Source organism: Rhinolophus hipposideros, assembly GCF_964194185.1.
Source record: "Rhinolophus hipposideros genome assembly, chromosome: 2".
NCBI classification, from domain to species: Eukaryota; Metazoa; Chordata; class Mammalia; order Chiroptera; family Rhinolophidae; genus Rhinolophus; species Rhinolophus hipposideros.
The window spans coordinates 10505272-10523616 of NC_138048.1; the positions used below are offsets into that span (position 1 = coordinate 10505272).

The window sequence follows — 18345 nt, forward strand, 5'->3', positions numbered from 1 at the left end:
TGAGTACATAACAGAAAATATGAATGCTGTGTGTGTCTCTTCATGTGAACTGCCAAATTGTTCTCAGTTGTATCCAGTTTTATGTCAATTTAAATAACAATAAATGGAAATAGCACCCATTCCAAACTCTGTTGCTATCAACATTCCTGTGAGATTTACGCGAGGAGTCAAACTTTCTGAGGTGAATTTGATCTTATAAATATGAAATATATGAGCTGTAGTGTAGCCCCTAAACTTTTTCCATTTTTTTATCAGATGAATTATTTTCCAAATAGTTTTGGATGGATGGAAACAAGTTTTAAATTAAACCTTTCCTCTCATACTTTGTCTGAGAGAGTGCAAATTGTTACAAACCTTATGGAGGACAGTTTAGCAATGTTGATTAAAATTACAGAATCTTAAACTCTGGATTCAGGAAATTGATCTGAAAGCTATAGACGAACATGTAGGAAACAATAAATAGGAAAGGCTATTCATTTTAACGTGGTTTGTATCAGCAAAAGTTTGGAACAAACACTCCCATTGTCCATTAACAGGGTCTGGATTAAACAAAATGTGGTATATCCACACAGGATGTCATTACGTGTGAATAAACATGAATGAGGAAGCTCTTCACATACAGACATTTAGTAATTGTGCATGAGGGCGTATAAGAAGGAGAAAAAAATAGTATATTCGTGTTTGTGTGTGTTTACATGGGGAAACACTGGAAAGACACATAAAAACTCATCAAAGTTGGTTACTTAGAGGTAGGCACTGAGATTGCTATTATTAAGTACGTAGAAGAGAGCATAATTGTAAAACATTTCCCAGCCTAGTTTTAAAAAAATATTGACACCTATTTATTTTCATTAAAATGCTCATACACAATTACGAATAAGAGACTTTTAAATATAAATCTGCATAGGTAGGTGTTTTGTGCCCTTAGTGCAAAGACCGAAAATGAATTGAGAAATTTAAAATTAAACAATTTGCTACTGTTTGCTACTTGTTTTCAAACAACTGGTTTTTGCTAAATTTTTGCATTCAATTCTCTGGGCATTTTGCAAACAGTTGCTTAAAAAAATAAACACTATCAAGTTATTTTTTTAAAAAGTAAAGCTTAGACTCTTTTTCTAATTACTCTAATTTTTATTACCATGTTACATCAACATACCAAAAGAGGCTTCCTTTTATCGTACATTAATCACAAGGATCAAGAAATTATAATTCACAATGAGAACAGTTGTACAGTACCAGCTTTCACCCTGGTAAATACACTTCACTAATTGCTTACATCTGTTTCAACCTGTAGACTAATTGACTCATGAGCATTAACTAAGGTAGTGATTCTTATTTTGCTTCACCAGAGTAAGTATTTTATTTAAATCATGGTTGACACTGTCTTCTGACCTTATTGGAGGTATTTATTAGAAATTGTTACTTGCATCATATTATTAAAGAATTCCCAGAGAATGATACGTGATGCTTTGATAGGACTCTTGGTAATTCCAACAGATTTTCTTGGACTTAGACATTTAATTTTTAGGTATTACTTTGTTCCCTTTCTATTTGTCCCCTTTTCTTCTTTGTTTCCTCTTTTAATTTGGTTAATATGAAAATGCTACACTAATTCACAGAATCTCCCTTTGCTGCTTTGCTCCATTCTGAGCAGGTAACACAGTAGCTTTCTCTTGAAACACTTGTACTCTGAAATTGGCAGCCCAATCAAATATGTTGAATACTTAATTTAATTGAATCTTTTGTATTTGCCATTTAAATAAATTAAATTTCTCTAGACTCTTTAGAAAAGCGCTGAGTGTAAATACAGTTTCCTTTCCAAAAATACGTGCTATTAAGATGAAACAAGTAAAGGAATGATTACTGTGTGATTACCAGGCTTTCTGTTCTTGTATGTAGCACTTCGCAGGAAAACGAATGGGTGTGGAGTATGAAAAAGGAGAGAAGCACAGCTGAAGATGAAAGCAGAACCCGTTCTCTTGACATTTATTCAGGACGTAATTAATTTCATCTTACCAGAGATTTTCAAAGGCTCTTATTTTTTCCTTCAACTACTTGTTAATAGTAGAACAAAGTTGCTGTGGGAGTTTTTGCATTCTGTTAGTTTAAAGAAATGACAGCTCTTGGCTTCAAGGACTTAAATTGCCATTTTATTTTCTGGTGGGCTGTTTGGAGATTTTCCATTAAAATAATAAAAATAAAGTACAAATATACATCACTAGCATACTTATTGTCTTTAAACTTTTTGTTTTTGTCTCTCGTTTCCTCAGATTGGAGCTTATTTTAGCAGCATATTAGCCGAGAAACTAAAACTTAACACTTTCCAGGACACCGGAAAGAAGAAACCACAAGTTAATGCTAAGGATAATTATTGGCTGGTTACTGCTCGATCCCAGAGTGCAATTCATAGTTGGTTCTCTGACTTAGCAGGAAATAAACCACTTGCTATTTTAGCAAAAAAGGTATTCAATTTTTCTTACAATTTTTAAATTATGGTCTTGTAGAAATGAAGATGTTTGAGATAATGTTCAAGTACATATTTCTTTTCCCCAATTCTCTCCGAAACTCAAAGCCTCAGTGGCAGGTATACAGACCAGGTGCGTGCTGCACATATGCTGTTTTCTTTCCCCTTTTGCACTTGCTGCACTTGATTGACGCACTTGCTGCCTCCGACACCCATAGACCTAAACATTCCATACGGGAAGCAGTTTATATGGCGTTTAGGTAGACAAAGTTTTAAAATCAAGAACAGGCAATAAGACTTTATTTCTATTACATTTTCAGTCTGCTTAGCCCAGGATGTCCAAACTGTGTTATGTAGAAATCTTTGCTTTGGTGTTATTACCTTGTCTTGAAACATCACCATCCAAATGCTTTAAACCGGGTCTCCTTCCTAACAAATGGGAGAAACATAGTGATTCTGTATGTTGCTTGAAAAACTTCTTTGGAAAAGTTTTAGAGCAAAATAGGCAGGTTTATTTATAGTTATTTACAGTTCCCAGCTTTTTTTGGGGGGGGTGGAGGGGTAGGGTAGGGTAAGGTAGGAGGGAGGGTTATTTTAAAATCTTTGCCTTTGGTCATTTTCCTCAAGTGGGAATTAATACACAGATTCAACAATCTTAGAATCCGAACAGTATAAAAATGTCTTTGAAATTTAGATGTGAGATAGAACCCCTCCCTCCCGCCCTTAATCTTGATCTCTAACATCTTGATCACCTTCCAAGTAATCCCACAGGTCTTTCTCATCTCTCCTGAAGCCTTTTAGTTTTAGGGGTGCCCGTCTTCCATTCCAGATACTCAGTGTTCATTACCTGGCTTGGTGCAGACCCAGTTCAGAGGGGAGCTCCTTGGTGTATTTGCTTGTTTGTCTTCTAAAGGAACTTTTTGAAAATAGTACCCATAGCTCCCATTGGCTTTATTTTGCCTTAGTGTCATAGCATTGTGTTGCCTTTCATGGATTTCAGCAGTTAAAGGCAATTGAAATCCTTGAAAAGCACAACGGTCAGCATAACCTCCTCTTGCTACTCAGGCCGTGCCTCTGTCCCAGTACAGGCTAAACCGTGTGGCCTTTCTTTTCCATTGGGGAACATTTACCATATGGGCCCACTGTTTCCTATGAATTGTGTCTGAAGGCCACGTAAGTCAAAGGCCATCCTTCGATATTCGCTGGCTTTCTAACAATAGTCCATGCCCTCCATGCTGGTTAATACCTTCACCTCCCATGGAGCCAGCCTGATGTCTTTCTTTTTAGGTTTTCCTTTTTTAGAAGCTTTTAAAATGCATTTTGTGGATATTTCCTGAAAGCGAATACTTGCTATAGGGGTGTAGCGGTCTCTCATCTTTTAGGAGGGAGATGAATTATGGTGTGGTGTATTAGCCATTGTTCTTCTCTCTTTATTAGGAGCTGCCTCTGACCAAGTCAGGTGTTCCTCAGGTAAGCCCTGACGTTCATTTTTTGCAAAATTAAAGATATTTTCTTTGTAAAACCATTGAATATACCTTGAAGTATTTGTTTCTTGGGCATTTCAAGAGTTCGTTCCTCTCCCCTCCCTTCTTCAGCACGTCAGCTTCTTGAGATGGGGAAAGCTCTTTCAGAGCTGGGTAAAAGACTGCATTCTCTGCATGTTCTTCATATTAGAAAGTTTAAATACTTCTTCTTTAATTTCTGATGTTTATCTGAGAGATGGCTTAACGCAAAAGACCTTCATTTTCCTGCTAAGATCCTGAGTCATCTTCCAGCTCTGATCTGGAGTTCAAAATAGTTTCCTGTATGGGCTGGATCAGGTTTCTGGTCCTGGTTTTCTGTTACTATAAAGCTCCATAGCACTCCAAGTGTGCAGCCACGCAGAGGTCAACAATGGCATGGAAAGGGCCTTTTAACTCAGTCGTGGTCCGAGCTGGATTTGGAAAAGGAGACTTCTGACCCTCCTAGAGTTATCCTCCTAGCTCTTGAAGAGATCGTTAGTTATCACGTATTCATTTCAGTGACTTCGGTGACTGTGGTCTAGGGGGTTCCCTTTTGCCTCTACCACTGCTAAGTGAATGGAGGATGCTGATGGTAACATGCATTCAGGGGGAAAGGTGACCCAGGGATGGAAAACCATCACATGCTAGATGTCTTAGTTTTCTTCTGGTACTCATATGCAACCCTAGCTTGATTTAGAAACCAGACAGCTGCCCAATGATTGCCTAGGTTCAGCTACAAGTTAAAGTCAGATGGTTTCTTTGTTGAAAATGGAATCCATCACAGTAAGGAAGTCATATTTCAGTCATGGTAGACATAGTTTCTTTCCTGAGTTGGCCCCAAACTGTAAATTTGATAAAACCATCAATAGATGCATTTTACTGAATTAAAAAACTTCCTTCATGTATGTTCTTCTGAATTTTGAAGCCCTCGATTTGAGTCAACCATTTCTTAGGGCTCTGTCATAGGGGCAGTGAGCTGAGCTAGAGGTTTCCTTCTGCTGTTAATGTGAGACCCATGGCTCAATTTTGTTTGCTATTTCATCTAAACATTTTATATAAAATGTTGTGTTTTTTTCTCTCCTGTCAATTACTATTCAAAAGAACTCCTTTAGCCATCTATAAAAGATACTATTAGTAATGTTTCTCTGGAGATGCTAATTTTACTTTTTGCATTTGCCTATTTTTTAGGCTTCGGATTATAATCTTTTGGTATGTTTGATTAAGAGGCAACTGACGTTGATATTTAGTGGAAATTTAACTCACTGATACCATACTGTGTGTTCTAGTGAAAAGCAGCAGCTCAAGTCTTTAACTGAAAAGCCTGTCCTTTTTCTTTTCCCCATCTTAAACCATAGTAAACCCAGAGCCCTGTGCTCCATGAAAGATGTGCCTTGTAAGCTACATTTTCAGGAAATTCTCTTGTTCAAATGAGAGGAAGACTTATCGCTTTGGCCTGTGATGTTCATCTCCCTTTTAGTTAGGTTTGGCAGTTTAGTTGCCTGTGTCATGGGGATTATGTTCTAAAGTCAGAACCCAAGGCAGGAACTGTACACTGTCAGAAGTTTATTAATTTGCCTGTAAGACACAGTATATGGACACACTGCATGTCAGCGTCCAACCTAGCGGCTTATCCTTCAGCGTTAGAGCAGCTTGCTGTTTCTTTGGTAAGAACCAGGCGAAATCGTTTGTGTTAATCAAGAGAAATCAGGTGACATCGCTTTGTTATATAAAAAAATACTTACCTTTTAATTCTAGGATCACACTTGATACCAAATGTGTGACTAGTCAAATTTGTAAGATATGTATGATGCAAAAAAATCCACTGACTAAATGAGAATTCGGTCAACTAAGAGAAAAATACCATGTTATTATGTATGAGTCGGTTAGCTGGTTTGAAGCCTCGATTTCCAACACAAAATCAAACAAGAATGTGGAACGGAGGCACCAGTGCTCTAGGTGTCCATGCTTGTGGTCTTTAGGATCCTCTTGAGAGAGAGGGTCCAGTCCATGGCTCAGAAACACTTTGGCTGACATGGAGAAATCTTGGAAACTGGCAACAAAATAAAAATTGTTATAATTTGGACACATGTAATTCTTTTGTTTTATCCTTCTGACCACCCAGTGAGGTGGACAGGGTTGGGGTTACCACATGGGTAAATGAGGAGCCTGGGAGTGATGGGTTTAACCTATAGGCTGGGACCAGGAAAGGAGCCCAGAGGTGCTGCACCCTCGTGTGGGGGGCGTGCCTGCCCCTCAGTCTCAGTACTTCCGTCCTGCGTCACAGCCGGCATACTCTTTGTCTACTCTTTTATTCCACCTTCAGAAACTGAATAGATTACACATAGATGACTGGGCTCTGCCACGGATATTTATGAGGAATTCATGGAGAGTGGATTAACTCTTTCAAACCGTTCAGTGGTACATGGAGATGCTAATTTGCTAAATAGTACCTTTGTGGTCTGGAGGAAATAATTAACTGTCCCAAGTGCCTACTTTCCACTTGTGAATTAATTACCCAGCTATTTCTAGCTCAGTGTTTATTAGGCATATTCACCGATCCATCATTTTAGCCTCTATTTTAAATTTTGGGCTAAAGGCACTTTTAGAAGCTTTGTGGAAATGGTTATTCTTATGAAATGATACAGTCGAAAAGCTTTATAAAAAAAGTGTTCTTGGATAAAATGTAAAGTGGGGACATTTTTTCATGTGATCTGTCCATTCTGATTTTGAGATGTACTTTTTGGAGGGCTGTTTGAAATTATTCTTTTTTCTATGTTTTGATACAATGAGTAGCTTTCAGCATCTAAAAGTTAGAAAATAATTTGTTTTTATAAATAAGAAACAACTGGTAAAATTGTGTTGCCAATGCGCTTAACATAGTTTTGATTCATTTTTCTTAATGAAAATTTGTTTAACATCCATCAAGAATATCCTTTTTTTTTTGAAAGGATATTGTTTCTTATAGCCTTATGTCCAGCAGAAACTTAGTCTCTTTCTTTTGCCTTAAAGATAAACATAATATGTGATTGTTATAAATATGTTATTTCTTTTTAGGTTCCGATCCTTAGTAAAAAAGAAGATGTTTTTGCATATTTAGCTAAATACTCAGTGCCAATGGTTCGAGCGACGTGGCTAATTAAGATGACCTGTGCCTATTATTCTGCAATTTCTGAAGCTAAAATTAAGAAACGTCAGGCTACAGACCCCAATTTGGGTAAGTGAGACGGTATGATACATGTCATGTTTCATTATCGATCATACAAATAATTGTTGTCTGCACCCTCTGACGCCATCCAGCCGGTGAGTACTGAGAAAGTACGTGATAAGGCCGAAAGTCACTGGTGGTGCCGATGGAGAGCTGGTCCTTGTTCGCTCCGGCTCAGAATCCTGGCTCTACCTGCAAGTCCTGTCAACGTCACCTCCCGAATATGTCCTGTATCTGAGCACTTTTCATCACCATATGTTAGTTGAAATGCTGGTTTAAGACACATCACTTCTTGGCTGGGTACAGTGGCAGCTTCCTAGCTGGTCTCCTGCCTTTACTTTTGCTCCTTAAATTCTAGTCTCTCCACAGCTGCCATACTGATCACTAAGCCTAAATCATATCACATCATGTCCCTATTTATAATATCTTATTATAATTAGACTAAAGATCCAGATTCTTTTCCTGGCCATGGAGGCCATCCATGATTTGGCCCCTGTTCCGGAGGGCTTCCAGCCCCTGCCTGCCTTCTGTCCTCTCACATGAAGCTCCCTTCTTTCTCAGGGCTTCTGCATTTTCTCTCCCCTGGACTTGGGTTGCTCCCTTCTAGGATATTTGCGTGCCTCCCCCTCTTTACTGAGGCAGTTGGCTCGAATGTCGTTTCCTCTGGAGGTTTTCTCTGGACACCTACGTGGCATTCCCTCTTTTTCTCCCCTTCCTACCAGTTATGTTCTCACGTGTTGTTATTTTGTTGTCTGTTAGTCTCCCTCCTACGCGCACACGCACACACACACGCCTATGGTAGGTATTTGTTGAATGAACTGAAGGGGAGGTGTTTTTAGTCAGTCTTCACTCTTTCGGTGACTAGACAGTGACTCCTTGAGGTGGTGCTGAAACGTTTGCTGCTTCATTAGAAATGTGCAGAGAATTACACGCAAAGATGTCCATTTAAAAATTAGGTTAACAAACATTTCTTTATGAAATGGAAACATGCTTACGATTTTGTAAAGGAGACCCCAGCTGCAAAGCTCTGAGGAGCAGGGACAGAAAGTGCGAATGTAGATAGGTGAGTTGGGCTGCCAAGTGGTTGGGAGTGGTAGGGGCCCGGGAAATTGTAGAGTGGAACCCATTCTAAAAGCATGAAAAGTTAAATTCAAAACAAAACAAAAATGTGGCCGAACTCCATGGCTGCCACTTCTGAGTCCAGCACATCTTGTGTGTTGAAACAAGTAAGCAAAAATGAACTGTACTTGAAAACTGTACTGTGTATATGTGTAAATGTCTAGGGAAAAAGAGCTTGGAGGAAATAATCCACAAAGTTAACAATGGTTGTCTCTGAGTGTTGTTTTCACAGTAATCTTTTGTTAATTCTGTACTTCTGAGTTCAGTTTTTTCATCAGCTTGTTATTTCATCATCAGCTTATTATTTTATTGGTGGGAACAAAAGAAATGCCCCTTTTTTAAATTACTAAAGTAACACATTTTTGTTACAATATTTTCAAATGGTGCCGAAGTATATATAATACAATGTTCAAGTTTCTCTTCTCCCTTCTCCATATTTTCCTTTTTTGAACTTTCCTTCATTTCTAAACATTTCTAAACACACACACACACACACACACACACACACACACACACACACACCTCCTTATTTATATACAGTGTATCTAGATCTCTGCATTTACTAAGACTTCTCCCGGAACCTACATATCTATTTGCTCACTAGCCACCTTTGCTCTGATTCATAGTCACCTAAAACCTAAAATCAGTGTCTTGATTTCTCACCATCCCTAAACTTGTTCCTTCCTCTGGCTTGTTGTAGGTAGTTACCGGGTGGATAAAGGGAAAAGCCATATTGTCATTCTGGGCTTTTGTCTTTCTCTCAAAACTCTACATTCAGTCCCTCCGCAGTCCTCTCAGCTTTACTTTCAAAGTATAATGAGAATCTGACCGATGTATCCTCCTTCCACTGCTACCACTCTGGTGCAAGCCACCGCCACCTCATTTGCCTGTGCTGTTGTGGGGGCCTCCAGCTGATCTTGTTTTTGTTCTTGCTTCTCTAATGACAGCTGTCTACTTTGTAGCTAACACATAAATGATGCCATACGCCTATGCTCAGAAGCCTCTCATGGCTCCCTGTCCCGCTCAGATGTCTACCATGGCCGACACCAGCAGCTCGCACACACATTGTGCCCTCATGGGTGCCATATTCCCTCTCACCCACAGATGTCCACGTGGCCTGCTCCCTCCCTGCTAGTCAGCTCAATTGGCACTTCCTAAGAGAAGCCTTCTCACACCATGCCAGTTAAAGTATCATCTCCCTGTCACTCTGTTTTCTTGTCCTGCTTTATTTTTCGTCATAGCTTTTAATACCATCTCGTGTTATATTTAAAATGAATTTATCAATCACCTGTCTCCACCCCCTCCCAGCTATAATGTTTCTCTATGAGAAATGTTGACCGATGTGTTGAGTGCTTGGTCTCCTAGGACAGTATTTGGCACACAGAAAGTGCTCAGTAATGGTTAAATAAATGAATAATTAGGCCTGAAGCATTTGTGTGTGTGTGTGTGTGTGTGTGTTTAATAATTTGTCCCAATTCACAACCTGGAAACTTCCAGCATCACCAGTTACAATGGAGCAACTATTCCTCCATTCTTTAGATTCTCTGCATATTTTTTTGGTAACTTGTTCCTGTCAGTGTTTTCCTTGATGTTCACTTTGATCTCAGCTGCTACTAAAAGGTGAAAAAGGATGATCATGCAAGATTGATTCAGCCAAGTGAAACATAAAACAATTGTAGGACAAATTAAAGTTTGATAGGCCCTCATCATTTGCGAAGTCAGTTTTGAGGAATCCCAGATATGAGTGTGTCACCCTGACCGTGTGATTTCCTCTACCAGACGGAGGAAAGCCCAGCTACAGTGTCCAGCTGAGAACATCATGGACTCCTTGTTAGATTCATTATGTTCACCATTCATTTTCTTACCAGTGGAACCAGTTGGTTTTTGGGGGAGGGATTATTTTATACCCCCACAAAGCTAAAATTTCTATTATCTGCACACCCACAATGCATGGTTGATTAGGTTCACCCACTAGCTGTATTTTTTTTCATGAGCCATGTAACTCATGATCCTGTTTTTTGACTCAGTTTATTTATAGACTGCTGTAGTTCATGGGTGTTATTCAAGTGTATAAAAAATTGTGAATTTTAAATCTGTGAAGGTCAAGTGCCTACATATAATTTCTCATGGTAGAGTATTAAAGCTCTGACCTAAAAAATATTTTAAGGCTAAAATTAAAAATATTTTTTAAAGATTTTTATTAAAATATAGCTAACGTGGAATATTAGTTTCAGGTATACACTGTAGTTATTCAACATTTACATACCTAAAGAATTGATCACCATGATGAGCTCAGCACAGCAACCATCTGACACCGTACCACACTGTCACAATGTTACCGACTGCATTCCCTGTGCTGCACAGTACATCCCCATGACTTACTTGTTTTATGCCTAGAAATTTGATCCTCTTATTCCCCTTGATCTTTAACCCCCCCCTTTAAAAATTTTTCAATTGCGGTTGACATTCAGTATTTTTTATATTATTTTAGGTATACAGCATATGGTTAGACATTTATCTAATTTAAGAAGTGATCCCTTTGACTAGTCTGATACTCACTTGGCACTATACATAGTTACTACCATATTATTGACTGTGTTCCCTATGTTTACTTTACATCCCCATGACTATTTTGTAGCTACCAATCTGTACTTCTTAATCCCTTCATCTTTTTCATCCTGCCCCCAACCCCCTCCCATCTATCACCCCACCAAATCTAGTACCCATCTGACACCATACGTAGTTATCGTTATTGACCTAAAATTAAAGGTACTTTTAAATGCATGAATTTTAGGATCTTACCCCTAACCTCTCAGGTTTAGCATCTCAGGAAGAGCTTTGGGCTGACTTGTCCCAGCTCTGCCACTAAGTGTCTGGGGATTGAAAGCCGAGTTCGTAGCCTCTCTAGACATCAGTCTTCTCAACCGTGAGCCACAGTTCACGTTGCCTTTAATTGTCTCATATCTTTTTTGTCTTTTTAAATCTGGAGCTGTTCTTCAGCCTTTCTTGTTCTTGACCTTGATGTTACTGAAGGGGACAGAACTGTTATTTTGTGGAATGTCCCTTGATTTGCATTTGTCCAATTCCTTGTGATTAGGTTCAGGTTCTGCACTTTCGGTGGGTACATCAGGAGGTGATGTGGGAGTGTCTCAGCACATTGTATCACTTTGATGTGCTGCTGGTGGTAACTGATCATTTGGGTAAAGTGGTGCAGTGTACCCGATTTCTCCACTGCAACGTTACTGTTTTACACTTTGTAATTACTAAGTGACTGAACTATGTACATATTGATTTTCTATATCTCTCGTCTTACATGTGTGTTTAAAATGCAGATGTCACATTATTTATAATATATGAAAAGAGCACGTTTTCAAATATCTGATCCGTTTACTGTCACCCTGTTACACCCGCTACCTTTCACTCTTTTCTTTGTTTCCTGCCCTTTCTTCAGCTTCTTTAAGCAAATTATACAGAACGTTTGGAAGCATTTGCTGTGTAGACATAGAGCCATAATGTCGCAAGTTTCACACTCCAAGCACTACTGCCAAGCAAGTACACTCATATATGTGTGTGGAATTGGATTAAATTACATACATTTCAGAAGATTGACTTCCAGTAATAGGTTCTCTGTTCTGGCTGTGATAGTGAAAGGAGTCATTCAGCGTGTTTGTGGCAAGATCGACTATCAGGTGTCACCCTTTCCTGGTGTTGCGTTTATGACTGTTATCTTGATGATTATTCTTCAGGTTTGTAAAGTGTTTCTAGTAGAAATGGCCTTTATTCCTTTGTAATAGAAACATATGTTTTATTTTCAGTTCCCACATTCAGAGTTGGAACAGAGCTATAAAGCACTGCTATTTGATTTTATCGGAGAGAGTTTTTCCTAAAGTTAAGTGGGCTAACGGCAGGCAAGAAGGGAGCAGGCCCCGGTGTGTAAATTCCTGAAACGTAGCAGCACAGAGATCGTACTATCATTATGCAGAGAGTTACGGATCTAACGGGAGATTAAATAGGCTGCTGCCCTGGGATGCTTGCGTCCTGCAAAGACACACCCAGTGGTGTGTACCCAAAAGTGAGAGGGTGCCGGGGGCCCTGGGCTTATGGGTGAAGTGTCAGTGCAATTTCATGAAGGGTAAAGAAATCTTTGACTTGGGTAAATTCTAACGTCAGGGCAGAGACTTTAAAATTGAGGTGAATTACAGAAGCTTGGAGGGAGAGGTTGTCATTCTTAGTTCTTATGAGACCTAAAAGACAAAGAAGAAGAGGTTATAGGAGGACATGATGTTTAGAAAATGCTGTCAAATATGGGACTGTCGCAGATTTGAAGGAAAGCACACCAGGCACAAGATACAGTTAGTTTCACGTGTTTTTGTTTTGAGTTGAATGATGTCTCATGTTAAAGAGAACAGAAATGTTTAGCTGTCTTAAATATTTTGAGCTCACCAGAGAAAAAGCATTGAAAATGGGCTAGCTAATGCTTAAATAGAAAAAAGTAAAACTTACACAGTTATGTAATTAAGGAAAGCCTTTGACTAGAGTAGGAAATCTGACTTTATAGTAAAAATACAGAACTCTACATTTATTTGTAGTAATGTCCACTGTGTGGAGTCTTATTGTTGCTGAGGGAACTAATAATAACTACAGTATTTACTACCATCATTACTATCTCTCTAACGGCATTTCTTGAGCGATTACGGAATCCCCGCACTGTGGTAAGCAGGACTGGGTGCTGCCTGCAATGCTAGATTGAATCAGCGCCTGGTAGCACTGCGGAAAGTGACGTGAAGGAGCTTTCCAGCGGCGGGGCTCCCTCATCCCCGTGCTGCTGGAGCCTAACACTGGTTTCCGCGTGTGACTGCAGTTCATCCCGCACGCCTCTAGCAGGAGGACTGTGGTGTGCCATGATACCACCCCCATTTCGTGAGTGAACATCTGCGAAGTTCTCCGTACATCATGCTCATTTCCTCACTTATTATTCGGGCACTCTGTGAGAGAGATACTTTGTGCGCATTTCACAGATTAGGACCCTGCGGTGTGGATGGGGTGTGGATGGTGCGGGGAGCCCCTCAGCATACATGCCCATCTAGGCCTGAGGCCGTGTAGACCCTGTGCTGGTTGGGGGGCAGAGCGAGGGACAATGTAGTCAGTAGCTGTTCCTTCTTTGCCCCACAACCAAACTGTTTTTTTGTGGGGGCAAAAAACCAAAAAACCTGTTTGGGTGGTGGGCATATATCCAAACAACCTAAATATTAGAGAATTAAGGAAGAGCTAATAGTGAACTCAATAAAAGACAGAGGGAATCCCAAGGAATTGGGGAAGTTCAGGGAGACCCACTGAGGAAGTGATGTTTGAGTACAGTTTTGAAAGAAGAGGCATTTTTCAGGAGAACAGAGTCGGGGGGTGTTGTGCCAAGAAAGGCATTTCTGGCAGAAGGATGTTGTTTGCAGAGAAGTAGGGCCATTAAATCATTTGACTTGGAGTGGAACTGCCAGGGTTTTTGTTTTATTTTCTCAGCGTCCGGTGGGTGGTGATGAAAGGCTGGTTACTAGAGTGGGATATGTGAGTTTTGTCTGCTGGATAATGGGGAGCCATGGAAGGGCTTCTTATTACTACTGTAGTTACAAGATACCCTCAGTTTCTTGTCTGTAAAATGGGGATAATTGAAAGTATCTTTTAAGGATGAAATGAGTCAACACTTCCTAAGTGTGTAGAACTGTGCCTGGCACAGAGTAAATGGCCAGTAAACGTAGACTATTAATAATACGCTACAACTGCCACTGGGACTACTGTTATTACTAGCCAGTGTTTATTTGTGCGTTGTGCTGGGAACGTGACAGGCATAATCTGTAATCATTATAGCAACCTTGCAATGCAGGTTTTATGATCCCATTTTGTGTATGCGAGACTCAAGCTTCAGAAGTTAAGTGACCTGGCAGAGATGGAGCTAGACTCATGGGATGTGTTTCCTCTTTCCTCCCTGCTGTGGCGTGGCCGTTGCCCAGGGAATGTGCATGTGGTGGGCCTGGGCCCCTGGAGTTAAGAAGGGGAACAGGATGCAGGACTCGGGGGCCGTGGGCAGCATGGGCGAACTCAGGTTGTCACGGTGCTATGGGGAGCAGACAGAACGCAGCCAAGTCCAAGATGCTACAGAAGCGAGAGAAAGAGAATGATGCAATTGCTTCTGAGAAGAGCAGCTCTAGCTCTGGCTGGGCATTGTTGGATTTTCAATATAGGGAAAAGTGACAAGATGTGTCACGGGCATGAGGTCTTCCTTGGGGGAACAGGTAGATTAGAAGCTTCAAATGCTTTATGGTTAAACTGCCCAGGGAACTGGTCTGTTTACCCCAGTGGCTTCCTTTGCATCCATGAGGTTTTGCTGGGTTGTGGGTGGGAGTTGGATGAGACTTCTTGGTTGACTGTACTCTTGGAACCACTATCCTTATCGCCCCCCAAAATACGAAGAAGAAACAGCTACCCTTCTTGCACAGTGGGTAATTAGTGTGTGACATATTCATTGAGCTGTTTGGATGCAAAAATAAACCCTGCTAAACACATAATTGACAGTCTGGTTTCTTATCTACGCTAACCAGCTTACTTTCAGTTCAGGGCCTTGAAGACAGTGCCTGCTAACTTTTTTGATACCAGGGACAAGCTTTTAGTTTCAAGTCAAGATTGCCTCCACATTTTCAGAGTGTTCCTGATATCTCCTTTGTCATAAAGAGATATCTGCCTTACTAGGAAAATAACCCTGATGATTGGACAGAAGGGCTTGTATAAGGGTAATTTATGCCTTACTTAGGCATGAAAAATAGGTTTTAATTGGTGAGGTAACTCTGGCCATCTGGTAAAAACCATTCTCCGATAGAAGGAACGAGGCCTGTGGGGTGAGAGGTTGGCACTTGGAGCTGTCCGTTCCTCCACCTCCAAGTTTTAGCATCTTTTGATGAACCAAGCCCGGAACTGTTATTCCATGGGGGATGGCGAGACATTGGCATACGTCTGTAAAAATAGGCTTTCTCTCATCCACTGTGATAAATCATAATTCTTTCTAAAGAAGGCAGAGTAAATGCTAAATTCTTTTCCTTTAATTATCAATTTTCAGAGTAAGAATTGCTGTAATTGCACCTTTACTGCTGAAAAATGTTTTCTTTTTTTTGTTGTTTTGTTTTTGTTTTGTTTCTCTTTGGTCATTGTTATGGGCTCGTGGGTTTTTATTTTTATTTTATTTTAAAAAGAATTTTTTTTGGAGAGATTATCAGCAATAATCTCTCTCTTTCTCTTTTTCCCCCAAACTTTTATTTATTTTAGGGTGTCTTTCCAGGACCCATCATCTCCAAGTCAAGTAATTGTTTCAATGTAGTTGTGGAGGGCGCAGCACACAGTGGCCCATTTGAGGATCGAACAGGCCACCTTGTTAAGAGCACCGCGCTCAAACCAACTGAGCTAACCAGCCGACCTCGTGGTTTTTATTTATTCACTATTTTCCATCCAGTTACACGCATTGTTCATTTTGTTGTTCACATTGTCCCAGAGTTGGCCAATGGGAGATGTTTCAGGTTCCCTCTTTTGTGTATCCTTTTGGTACAACACCACTTCTTGCTTTTTGGCACAGTAAGATGTCTCAGGCTCACCTTGTACGTTTTTTGCCTCAGCTCTGCAGTTAACCATTACTCTAAGGAACCTGGCTTCTTTCTAGTGTTTCAAAAGCGATGTCTGAATGCCGAAGGTGCTCGTTGCTCTTCAGATGTCATGGCACCGAGAGCCTGTCAGTGGATCGATGGAGACACATATAATTTGTGTGTGTGTGTATGTTTATCTCATTTCTATTACATGAACAATCAAATGATTTCTAGTAACAAGAATGGGGTTACTTGTTTTACCCTGCTACAAGCATAGACAAGCTTCAGAATTTAAATCTTCTACAGTCTTCTGTTAGGAAGACAAAACGGGGATAGAAATATGGTAGTAACTTCTGGGTGGTGAAAGAGAGTTGAATATATTCCTTCATCTTCCAAATAGGAAGCCAACAGTTAAGGCTTAAAATCAAAAAGTAGGACTGCAAAGCATGCTAATTAGAGATAAAGAGGTAAACAAAAGGCAAAGGGAGGAAAGAGTTAAAAAGAATTGTGTTTGGAGAATGGGACACGAGGGCTTTATGAACAGACAGTGGGATGCTGTTTCCACAGTGACTCATGTGGAAAGAACTCCTGGACTCGGAGACTGTGCCGGTGTAATTTTGATATAAACAAAAAGTTAGCTAAACCTAATTTTCGCCCCCAATTGTTCCTGTTCTTGTTGATACCTTTTCTGGAAGATACCTTGCCGTGAAAATGGATTTCATGGAGAAGATTTGAAGGAAGGTCAGGGAATGCATTATAATTTTAGTTATTGTTAGATAATATTATAATAGCTTCCCTGTCACTAAACTGAGTACTTGCTTTTTAGGACTTTAACAAAAATGAAGTAACTATTCTTTGTAAAAATTGGAAGACTTTTAATATTTTTCCAGGTGTGTAGCTAGCTGTTCAGTTACGTGAATAGGTACGAGCTCCTGATGTACAGAGACTTAAAAAAATTGTGGTAAAAACATGACATTTGTCATCTTAACCATTTTAAGTGTACGAAACAGTGCGTTTAACTATATGATGCACACTGTCGTGCAATAGATCTCTAGAACGTTTTCATCTTGAAAACTATACCCATTAACTCACTCCCCTTCCGCCCTCCCCCTCCCAGCCCCTCCCAGCTGCTGTTGGACTTTCCTGATTTACAGAAACGTTTAAAAGTTCTAATGAAGTTTAACATGCCGCAGCGTAACTCTGCATTCCTTATTGTTGTACTATGGAAACATTTTTAGCTTTTTCCAAATAAAAATGTTGTATAATAGGTTCTTTTCCATCTTAGAATGCCGGTGTGTGGTGATGGTGGTGGTAGTGTGTGTTTATGATCACTTAAAATTCTGGTGGACACAGTGGTAATGTCTGGCTATGATTCCCTTTGAATTTCTTAGAGAAATGGATTTAAACTCGTAGTATGTTTCACTTGAAGCAAGAATGATTTCGTTGGAGAAAAGATTTCTTGAGATCTGTGCATTGGGGCAGATGTTGTGAAGAATTTTAACCAGATGGGCTGTGCTGTGTGCCTTTTAGGGGCTACCATGTTTTGTGGAAACAACAAGCACCCCTAAAGCAGAGGGCGACAGTTAGGACGTCATGTTTCCTGGAGTTATATAGGAAAGGATGGAGAGGCTGGAAAAATTAGGCACGTTTTTCTGAAGGAGGAAAATATGAAGTGGGCTTATAGGAATGTAGCCTTTGAGTAAAAATTGGGAACATTTTGTTTTCTTTTTACATCTTAAAAAGTATTTCTTGATCCTAAATTAGTTATCTTTTTCCCTGGCGAGCTGAGAACAAACGAATTAGCTTTATAGGTCTGTTATGTGTACTATACATTTGCTTTGGTCTTTATTGCTGTCATTTCTTCTTGTTAGTTTGCGTGAATTATTAGTCATGTTAACCTACGTTAACTTATGTTAACTCAACATTTTCTCCATTTTCTACTCTTTCAATGTTGACTCCTGCTTGGATTTATTAATCATTTTCCATGATAAAATGGTAATCAGAACCCAAATTTAATTGTCAATATTGCAATCCTTTACTCTTCATGGATATTAGTACGTACATATATATTTACACTTGGAACATATTTTGCTACAAAAATATCTGGTTTTTATTTGCAGACTGGTTTTATTTTATTTTTTTATAATTGTTTAATTTTTCAGTTACAGTTGACATACAATAATATCAGTTTCAGGTGTACAGCATAGTGATTAGACATTTATATAACTTAAGAAGCGATCATCCCGATAAATCTAGTACCCACCATACACAATTATAATATTATTGACAGTATTCCTGATGCTATACCTTAAACCTCCATGACTTCTTTGTAACAACCAATTTGTTCTTAATCCCTTTACCCCTTTTTCATCCACTCCCCTAATGCCCCTCCCAGCTGGCAACCCTCAAAATGTTCCCTGTATCTATGAGGTTTTC

The 18345-nt window shown here is 39.6% G+C and overlaps 1 protein-coding gene across 10 annotated transcripts in view; it reads left to right on the plus strand.

The window, feature by feature from the left end:
• The window catches only part of MED12L (mediator complex subunit 12L), a 322241-nt gene that overhangs the window by 35915 nt on the left and 267981 nt on the right, over positions 1 to 18345 (plus strand). For 9 of the 10 annotated variants that reach the window (XM_081064322.1, XM_081064328.1, XM_081064329.1 and 6 more), the window contains exons 4-6: positions 2271 to 2462; positions 3902 to 3934; positions 7021 to 7180. In XM_081064322.1, the coding sequence (XP_080920448.1) occupies positions 2271 to 2462; positions 3902 to 3934; positions 7021 to 7180 (385 nt within the window). The remainder of the gene's footprint in view (positions 1 to 2270; positions 2463 to 3901; positions 3935 to 7020; positions 7181 to 18345) is intronic. The other variant, XM_081064323.1, reaches the window with a different exon arrangement.